The 10,553-nt window shown below is 32.1% G+C and overlaps 3 protein-coding genes across 3 annotated transcripts in view; 2 read left to right on the top strand and 1 right to left on the bottom strand.

Moving 5' to 3' along the window:
* Positions 1 to 601: 601 nt before the first annotated feature.
* LOC110376731 (protein aveugle) lies at positions 602 to 2,974 on the bottom strand. Its single transcript, XM_021335306.3, has 3 exons — positions 2,759 to 2,974; positions 2,499 to 2,612; positions 602 to 1,954 (listed from the first exon to the last, which is right to left on the bottom strand). Exons 1-3 carry the CDS (start codon positions 2,795 to 2,797, stop codon positions 1,772 to 1,774), a joined length of 336 nt encoding a protein of 111 aa, XP_021190981.1. The 5' UTR covers positions 2,798 to 2,974; the 3' UTR covers positions 602 to 1,771.
* Positions 2,975 to 3,215: 241 nt separating this feature from the next.
* LOC110376723 (protein phosphatase inhibitor 2) lies at positions 3,216 to 9,559 on the top strand. Its single transcript, XM_021335296.3, has 2 exons — positions 3,216 to 3,746; positions 5,844 to 9,559. The coding sequence occupies exons 1-2, from the start codon at positions 3,327 to 3,329 to the stop codon at positions 5,913 to 5,915; spliced, it is 492 nt and encodes a 163-aa protein (XP_021190971.1). The 5' UTR covers positions 3,216 to 3,326; the 3' UTR covers positions 5,916 to 9,559.
* A 796-nt stretch (positions 9,560 to 10,355) lies between these two features.
* Positions 10,356 to 10,553, top strand: part of LOC110376742 (centromere-associated protein E) — a 63,302-nt gene continuing 63,104 nt past the window's right edge. Inside the window, exon 1 of the mRNA XM_064039031.1 lies at positions 10,356 to 10,501. Within this exon, the coding sequence (XP_063895101.1) occupies positions 10,457 to 10,501 (45 nt within the window). The 5' untranslated portion in view covers positions 10,356 to 10,456. The remainder of the gene's footprint in view (positions 10,502 to 10,553) is intronic.

Below are 10,553 nucleotides of genomic sequence, written 5' to 3'. Positions count from 1 at the left end.
TTAAAACGGCTATTTCGGAGCGTCTACGCGTCTGGTGCGCGACCAACTAGGCAGCGGCAACCGGTGCTACTGGGCCGCAAGGCAAGGAAGATTCACGCTTGACGATTTGTCTGGGTTGCTTAGCCCTTGGGGCTTTTTGTACTTTTTGCAAAAAATCGAATAAGGACTTATTTAAGTACGGAAGTACCTAGTATTTAGAGTGACAAGTCCCTTTCTTAGTAGAACAAATTCTTCAGACCAGGTATTCTTTTCCTGTCTCTTGCATTCGTTATACAAATTGACTTACAACGTCAATATTTGAAAGATCGCAAACCATCCTTTGCTCTGCTTGAGCTGCTAACATTATCAGCCGATACAATTTTTCAACTGAAATCTTTCGTCTGTAACTTGCACCAAACAATATCTGGCAAGACAATGAGATCAATGTATGCGATGTATTTATATTTGTGAATACTTAAGTGTTATGTAAGTGCACCACGCTGCGGGCACTGGGTCGACAACCTAATAATTGCTGGCAACACTTTCTAAGTTCACTTTTTGTCTTGCCAGTAGCAAAGTACCGCTACTGCTTTTAGCAAGGGAAACTGAAAAAAGGCAAAGATTAGGAAACTATAAAACTGTTTTATTTCCAATTTACATGAATTAAGATAACATGTTTCATGACTACTCGTAAATCGTTTTCATTGTTACTATTACCTATTACTGTATTGAAAACTATTTACTATTTAGCACATTCATAATTAGGCTTCAAATTGATAGTTTGTAATAATAAGCATTCAATAAAGGAATTATTAAAGGTATTAAAATTTTTATATTCCTACCTATCTAATTTTACAAGCATTTATTTAAAAATCTGTTCTACAAAAATTTGGAATAAAATAGAACATGTAAAATAGGTACAGTATACTAATTACAACTAGGTATTAGGTACTTCTATTGTATTTTGATATCACCTATGCAGTTATGTATAAGACATTCTGATTTTTATTTTAATACAGGCACAGCTTTCGCCAAAATTAATGGCGCGGCTCGCAACTAATTTAATTTCCGAGCACAAGTATACATATGTGGCCTTAAAATGTTCCCGTAATGTTCCGATCCACCAAAAACTTAGGCGAGAACTATACTTGATTATAATAGTGAGGATTACCTCAATATCTATATTAATGCATTCATTGTATTGTGCGCAGTTCTATTACTTACATACTAAGAACGATAAATATACAAAATAAGAAAAAATCTGATGGAATATTAGAAGCTGATCTACCAGTGACAATACCTAATAATGCTTTATTTTCTCTATACAAGTAAATATTCAATCAGTGTTACAAGCACAGTGCTGATGTGATGTTCCGTTAGTTACTCTCCAAGATACGAATTTTTATTATAACAGACATACAAGGCATAACAGAGTGTGACTGGAGCAATTTCTAATTTACACAATTTTATTTTACATGTTAATACTAAATTCGTTTCATGTGTTCAAATAACAAGTGTTTTTTACTTTTCATGAAATAAGTATTTTAAAACCATCAATATGTAGATGAGCAACTGATTAATAAAATCTACTAATATAGTAGGATTTTTTAAAATAGCAACATTTTGTTTATCTATTTATACTCTTAACAACTCTTAAAACAACAAGTAAGGCACGGTAGAGATGAGCTACAGCACTGCGTTTATTGTATATGTTACCATTGACATAGTACTTTTTCAATAAAGGGTAACGGACCTTCCACATAATGCCATCACTTTCACAGCTATCTTGATGTCACAAGTCATAATTAAAATAGTTGTGCCTCCTCTCTAAATCTCTGATTTCCACAATATCAGCCTTCAATCTCAATTTAAGTATCTCTCGCCATATTGCCTCCCGGTGTTCTTTATTAGTTATACCCATGCGCAGAAGTGTGTTGTCATTTATTCGGACTAAAGCTCTGCCGGTTATATCATGCTGAAATAAATAATTTCTTCTTTAACAGTTTTCTAAAGCCTAAATCCCTAAATCCATACAGAAATTGAGGCTGTGGTTTGTACAATGTGGTGTAACTTTAAGAGCATTTAATAATGTAAATAACTATTTGATCCTTGCAATATGAGCCGTGATTCAGTTCAGTTCATCATTTATCAGTTTTTAATGGTAGTTTTGTGCAAATGGATTTGATAATTTAAAGAACTGATCACAGGCCTTGTAATTACAGTTATTTATTATTTTGTATTATCATGATTTGGTAAACTTGGTAGTGTAATATATCCAGTTCCACAACAAAGAGGTATTGATATGATGTCAATTCTTATTCTTCCTATGCATGATAAAAGCATTATAACTTCTCACTCCCAAGAAAATATATGTTAATAAACATTTTTCAATGGCTGAGTACTAATTTGTAAACAATATGTGTCTTTGTCATGACTAAGGAAGATATTGTGACTAAGTTTGTAAATACTCCATTGACCTACTTTTGAACAAGTGTAAGCAGTATGAAGCAGTTACTTACCTCATGAAATCTCTCCCAGTATAGATTGTAGTAGTCGCTGCAGTGCCTTCGAAGCCATTTCTGGACATCGGCTTCTGTCCACAAGTATACCGCCTTTGGGCGGGTAGTTTTTGTCTGCAAAAATAACAATACAATACAACTTCGTGTATAGAATTTGATCTTATAAGCTTTTTGAATCAACGTACATACTTAGATCGTTACATTTTATAGCATAGTCATAGCAATAGTCTTTAAACAACACATAGTTAAGCAATGTTTACCTTTGATTTATTGGAATTCAAACTCGAATCTTCCACCATTGTTGACACTTATTTATATTTCTGAATGCAAGGGAATAATTTTAAGTTCACATCTATAACAAGCATATGCACAACAGTATCTAACAGCTGTAATTTTATGAGAAAAACATTATCAACAGCAAATATTTTTTATCAATGATCGAAGACATTTCGCGAACAGAAATGTCATGAGGATGTGATAACTTGTTGTCAATCGACATTGACAATAACTGTGTCACGGTCGGAAATCCCACAACAATACGTATTATCACTTAAAATTACTTTCGATATATTCGAATCGTTTATGATTTTATATTTGTTTGAAGTAGTTATTTGTTGATAAAATATCATGGTTAATTTTTTAACTTCTATAATAACCATGCATGATACATTTTGGATGATTTATTTAATCTATAATATTGCAACATTATCGACTGTCAAATGTCAAATTTGGTAGAATTTGTTCACTTGTCATTTGCAGAAAAAATAAAACGATTCAGTGTTAAATTCTAAGCCAAGAATCATAAAATGTCTATGTAAAATCACCACAATGGCACAAAATTTACAGAAGAAGCCCTCTAAAGGCATACTGAAAACGTCGCGAAGTGTCGACGGGCAGGATACAGCGGCAACAGGAACGCCATCCACAAGCAAGCGATCGAAAGAGCAAAGGTTTGACGAGATGAATATTATGGAGACTTTTCATCCGGCGAATAAAGATTATGGACACATGAAGGTGGACGAGCCCAAGACGCCTTATTCGGAATCCGTGGACGGTGATTTGGAGCCAACTGACGAACTAGACGCAAACATATTGGCAGCCAAGTTAGCGGCCAGCATGAATAAGCCGCCAAAGTGTGTGGAAGCGGAGGCGTGTGCGAGTGATGAAGACATGGAAGAACCTGAGGAAGAGCGCCGGAAGCGAATCGAGTTCGAGAAGAAACGGAAAATGCATTACAATGAGTTCCAGGTGAGTTCACTGTAGACCATATTGTGGGTGTGAGCTCGCGATTAGGTCACCGTTGACGGTATTTAAATAATTTCGATATTCGAATGCACATCTTGGAAGTAGTGAGTCAGTTCCATTTAAAAATATTTTCATGTCATGACATTCATGCTTGCCTACTTGTTGATAATGAAGCCCCTAAGTTACATATCTGTAAGATCTGCAGTGAGTTATTACTTGTTAGACATAAATAGGCATGTGGCATTGTAAGTAAACCTATTAATATGCTAGTCATGGCCTGTATACATGGTTATTAGTGCACTCATTACTGCATTCTTAAGTACTCTCATTTGCAAGTAATAGTTTAGATAACACATTACTATACTCTCATATTTTGTATACAAAGTTTGACACAAAAATTTTGTATTTTTGTGTCAAACTGGATAATAATTAGCAAAAGAACATGAGCTTTCCAGTATCTAAAGTAAATAAATAAAATATTCTCTTCAAATATAATTCAGTAAGTACAATATTAAGGGACAAGTAACAAATGATAGCGTTAGAAAGCCGTTATTGTGTGTAAATATAGCAATTGTATGCACAGTGCCACTATCTATTTGTACATGTGTAACCCATTCCCCGTTGCCCTGATAAGCAATGTTCTGTTAAGTTTATCTGTACTTGGATTAGTATCTAGGCAGATATATTTTATGGTCTAATATGTTGATTATCAGCGTGACTCAAAATGCTTCTCTAGGTCTAGAAAAATTATTTATTTGTCCAATATACTTAATATTGACGAACTTGCTCATAGTACCTATTTAATTATAAAGCTTATTAAACTCAAGTATATACATTTTATTCATGAGCATTCTCTAATTTGCTAAAAGTGGTGTACATCACCACTTTCTGTGTTATGTTGTATTAGCTTTTGTAGTGTATGTGTACTAAGTACAAAAAATTGTATAACCTTACAGTACCTAACTAATTAATATTCTAAATAAGAATAGATTAGTATATCATGATTCTTTTGCATGCATTAATGATAAGCAAGCCACTATAGACTTTGTTTCAAAGAGGTTAAAGTTTAGGTAGGCAATTAACTGATTAGCTAATTGATATTTCCAATAATAACACAGCCAAATTGTTTTGTTGGCCAAGGACACAAAAGTAGTATTCGTTATACGTTTGTCAATTTGGTTTATCAAGGCTACTTCATCCTTAGACCAACAAAATGTTATTATCATAAAACACACATTCATAATCCTTGTTTAATTAAAATTTTCCAGCAAAAAGCACTTTGTCGGAATGAAAAACAAAAGTGTGGTAAGATGTATTGTCTTCCTATGACAATCTAAAAATAAGACTATTCCCCTCCACTTCCTCCACTTTTAGGAATCTATTAATAGCTGCTCCTGATAACTAGTATCCTCTTGTTTACTGAAGATTGATGACTTTTTCATAAGCACCATTGTCTTGCAACCACAATATTTATTGCGTATTCTTCTTGATACTTGAGTATACTGTCATACTTTTTCTATCATGTCTTTGCTTCTGAATTTTGTTTCTCATAAACTAGATGCCATACAACTCTAATAGCCACTTAAAATGATAAGCTAAAGTGCAAGTCTTGTTGAGATCTTATTACCACTAAAGGATGATTTACATGAGTGATCTCTTGACCCCCAATGTTGATAGATGTCATGTGATACACATGTGGGGATTAAGAGGTTAATATTTTTAATGCTAGTATATAATATTTTACACAAGGTCAACCTAGCAAGCTCCATGATATTACGGAGATTGTTTGTATTCATTGTTTGTAATGTATCAAACAAAATATTAAAAAAAAAGAGTTATTAGTTACTCCTGCACTTACAAGTATAGTTAATAGCAAGGAAAATAAATAAGTTTAATACAATGGTTATCTGTTTACTTCTCAAATGGTACTTCCTTGTAATGTGTTTTAATTTCTGTTGATAGTAATAGTTTATTAAAGCAATGATGTTCTTAATTTTCGAATGTAATAGCAAAGACTACTATAGCCGTAGGAAGGTTATCCAAAATATCCATATCAGCACTTAAATTATTAAAATTAATGTTAAACGACGAATGTTTCAGGCACTACAACTAGCGAGGCAGCTGATGGCTCAGGAGGAAGAGGAGGAGGAGGAGAACGATCAGAAAACCTGACTGCAGCACATGCCAGCACTTGTACATAACATGCACCAAGGCTTCGAGCGAGCATCGCCAACTGCGTACACCATGAAGTACCAACTCGACTTCCCAGGACACATTATCGACCCCGCACGTCATACCTGCTCACTGGTTTGTGCCTTCACATAAATTACACCTTCACCAGCGACCGTGCGGGGTGGCCTGGCCACTCGATAATGTGACCCTTCATTTTCGCGTCTTATAAAAGTATTAAATAACTTTGTTCAGGGTTTCGATAAAGTGTCGTAGTCTTACAATATTTTGCCTTTAGAATGTGATTGGTATGTGCTAGCAATCCTTTAAGTGTATATCTGGATGTTGTAATAAAATGCACGGATCTGATAACCTATTTAATAGGGTGTTTGCCTTGTTATGTAAATTGTATTATATTTTTGTTTCTTGCACACATCGAAAAATGTTTCTTCCGTGATCATATGAAACAATTTTGATCACTTTTTTGGGCTACCCACATGATTAAGTAATTCTGTTTTAAATATAGTTTGTGTCAAAAACCAATGATAAAAAGCAGAGTATAATATACTATGTATTAGAATTTATCAGGCTTAACATAATTTTTATTTAAATGAAAGTAATCATATCTGTTGTAAATTGTAATGTTTTGTAACATCGTATATTATGGCATTACAAGGTACCTTTTGTATTTTAAGGGCACTTATACAAAACTGGATGTATGCCTGTTGAATTATGAGTTGCCAAATTTATTTAGTGGGTCGTTTATAACATTATCATACCAGATGAAACTTTTAAATAGGCTTCCAAAGTAGTTGTTTAGGAATTGCTATAAAATTTTTCCCAAAGCTGTTTTAGGTGGGTACTTAAATGTCAGACAAAACACTGCTGATATAAGCTCAAAGCATACCATTATTTCTAATGTTCTTAAATCAGTAATCCGTGCGCATTGAACATTGCCTAAAGGTATGGTTGGTACTCTCTAAAAAAGACAACAACTCTTCAATATTATGTCTTTAGGGCTCGAATCATCGTAAACCTAAATTAGTAGGTATTTATTTCATTGATTGAAAATGTAAGTTTTGCTTCAGAGGTTTCGGTTTCAAAACTCATAAAGTTTGTTGAGCTTATTATCTCTTAAGCATCGCAAATCATGTCAAACTTTTGTAGAGCAGTACCTTTACACCTAAATATACTTTTATTTTAATTTGCATTTAAACTGTTCTTTGGTTATAAACAAACACAAAATGGTTGTGTTCAAATTACTCACGTTACTCACATAATTTGGTTGCAATATATATTTTCATAAAAGAGTAAATATTAATACGTAATAAGTAATATAAATTATTGTAGTTTAAATACATAAATTATAAAACAGCACAATGTGTTCTAAAAATACGCCATGGGGTATGGTATGTTCCTTTATACGCAGGTATAAATTTGGGCGTGCTAACTCAGATCAAGGTTGTTACCAAAGCGAATTATTAACGATTTAATAAACATGTTTCATGCGGCGCTGTCTGCTAACCAAATTGTTTTTAAGCACGACTTTACGACGACTTTAGTATTTTTATGAAAATCGTTACGATAAAAATGCCATATTGCTTAACAAACTGCTGTTATAATGCAAAGTAAACTTGTGCTTAATGGTTGATACCGATTTCAAGAAGTAAGTTGACTCAAAATAGTAAAACAGCATCTTGAATCCGTAAATAAAAACATTTAAAATGCATAAAACGTTAATAATGTGAGCTTGAAGCCAACTAGCATTATATTTACCAATTGATGCTCGAGTTTGAAAGGTCTTCGCTGCAGACTATGTAAAATTTAATTTTCTAGAATATACGACAGTGTTATAAGTTTTGGTTTATATCATAGGAACTATTTTAGTGTTTCGCATATCCCCATATTAAGTTAAATTCGCTTCCATTAATAATAATATTCCAACTTTAGACTTGAAAATAAATCAATACATGTTCAACTGACTTTCTTAATAACTTAAAGTCATGTTTACTATTATTTTAACGCATGTTATAAAGTTTTTTTTCATGAATTGATCAATTTCTCAAAATGATTTTGTTATTATGTAAATTATGTCAAACAAATTGATTTATATTTCCAAGTCTCGTTGTATGGCATGACCACTTAGTTATAATAGAAATATTGTCTTCGTTCACTACAACAAGACTAATAATTAAGTATTTAAAGTCATTTACAGAGTATATGAGATAGAGAGTATATATTTATATTGAGAATATATCTTTACATCATATTTTAGAAAACAAAGTAACACAAGTTACTGTCGTTTTGTACAATAAGGCAGATTCGAAATACAGTTACATTTTGATGTATTTTTTTTTATTATGTACTTATCGTTATAGAGCTATGTGCCAAGAAATTATATTTTGCGCGTCAATTTTATAAATGTATGAATCTAATTGTCTCGAAAATGAGAAATATGTAAAATTGAATTATTGTTGATTTGATATCTTGTACAATTTTTGTTAGTCTTCGAAGACATGTTGAGATTCAGTGAGCTACGTATTACCATTATAGCGTCATATTATACTTATAGCATTTTCAAACGTTTTTTCAAATTCTGAATACACGCCGCAATTACTAAACACTACTAACATAAATCAAGCGATATGTCTAAATTATTTATTTATTGAAATGTGACTAGTCTGTTAAACTGCTGTCTCTATGACGTAATATTAGTTGTGAGTACCTAAGTCTGGACATAATTATGTTTATCACATTTACTGTCGCTATATTTAGATAGACATAAAAACGAAATAATTAATTAGATGTATGGTAATAAGAATTGAGTGAGAAGTTGGTATAGACTTGTGTCGGCGTCAGGTGTGGACTATGTATTTTACTTATAGGACCTTATATAAATATTAAGTCAGAAATCAAAATAAATGTAATTTAATGAATTACAAATACATACAATTCAGCAATATAGATAGTATTTTATTTAAAACAAAGGTGCACAAAAACTATGTTATAGTACAGCCTAAGTCAGCCCAAGTCTGGACCTACTGCGTTATTTCAAAGACTTATGACTTATTACTTATGTTACAAAATAAAATGTAATAAAAATAGACGCTTTGTTAAATTATAGATTACAGGGCTTGTAGAAAATTAGTACAGTCATAAGATATATTTTTGAAGTAGAAAAATAGTGGGTGATAAGTGTTGCCAGTTTCATGAATGTCAATGAAAATAACAATTCTCTCAGTAGCTCGTTTTTCACATCATTTTTAAAACGTCTAGACATTCTAGTTAAATGATCCTTTATTGTTATCACGGCTTCATGTTTGTAATCGTGCATTTTATATTTACCCCTATTTTGTGTCGTGTCTAAATTCGATTTATCCTTTCTTGCTCGTTAGATAGTACCATCAAACATAGCCCAATCAATAAATCGCTTTGTGACATGTTTTTCGCGTGTGTACGTCTATTAATTATACTTTATTACGTAAAACAATAATATACAAAGCAATATGAAATATTGTGTTATTCGTTCACGCATACCGTACATTGGCCTTATTCGAAATTAAGTTGTTGCATTTTGTAATGATAGGGATGTACAGAAGCGGCTTTTCCTAATGTATGTGTAAATAGTGAATAAAATAATAATAATTTACGAGTTTATTATTTCCGGCTACTTATATTGTGTAACCACAGTAATACCTATAAATACAAACAGATTTCTTACCAGTAATTTAGATCTACCTAGAAATACTACCTACTGATTGTCTTACAAATTAGTGTAGGTACTTTAACACAAACTCGATTTATAGTAGATATAATAGGTCGCGGTCGGTAGCTCGCACATCAACATTATCCACCATTTTAAAATAAGTCCTATGTTAGTTTGCTTATTGATGAAAGAATACTTTTATATAATACAAACGTTAACATCTTTAAACACTATAAAAATATTAATGAACTCATTACTCGCGAATAGATAAAATTGTAGGCATAATATACTTATTTTATTTGATCATGAAAGAAAAGATTGGTCTTGCTTACTCTGTCTGTCTGCTTAACTTCTTTACATAGAAAGCGTGAAGGTTACGTTTCGTTTCTCCGTTGGAAAACTGATTTGTTTTCGTGAATCCGACACGCTCCTATAAGTTTCTATTTTAAGTAAACTTATACATGCATAAATTGTCGTATGATTAAGATAAAGTTATAACTAAGGCAGCGCTAAACTGACTAATCCAGTAGGAATCGAAAGTTCCAAAATATGGATATTTTCCTTAATTCATATATGCGAAGTACAATTTCATCTACATAATTGAAAGTAAATTAACTTTAAGAACATTATAAACATTATTTTCTACTGTTTTTTATTAAATCTATAAAAAGGTTCATTTTTGACTCCCCTATACGTTTGACTGCTTTGCTATAAACGAAACGCAACTATTTAAATGGCGTTTGTATTTTGTTTGAATGAGTGAAACGTCGTCTTGACAACGAATTTGGTGGCTTTTTTATGAATTATTCGATTGATTTTAATATGAATTTATTAAATTATGGATGAACCCCATCAGTCTACCCCACATACGTCTGAAAAAAAGGTACGTACAGTGTTATTTTAATTGTTTAGTTAATGAAAATCTATCTGACTTC

Source organism: Helicoverpa armigera, chromosome 18 (genome assembly GCF_030705265.1).
Source record: "Helicoverpa armigera isolate CAAS_96S chromosome 18, ASM3070526v1, whole genome shotgun sequence".
Taxonomy (NCBI): Eukaryota; Metazoa; Arthropoda; class Insecta; order Lepidoptera; family Noctuidae; genus Helicoverpa; species Helicoverpa armigera.
The sequence above is the reverse complement of the archived record's forward strand: the minus strand, read 5'-3'. Positions and strand labels throughout refer to the sequence as shown.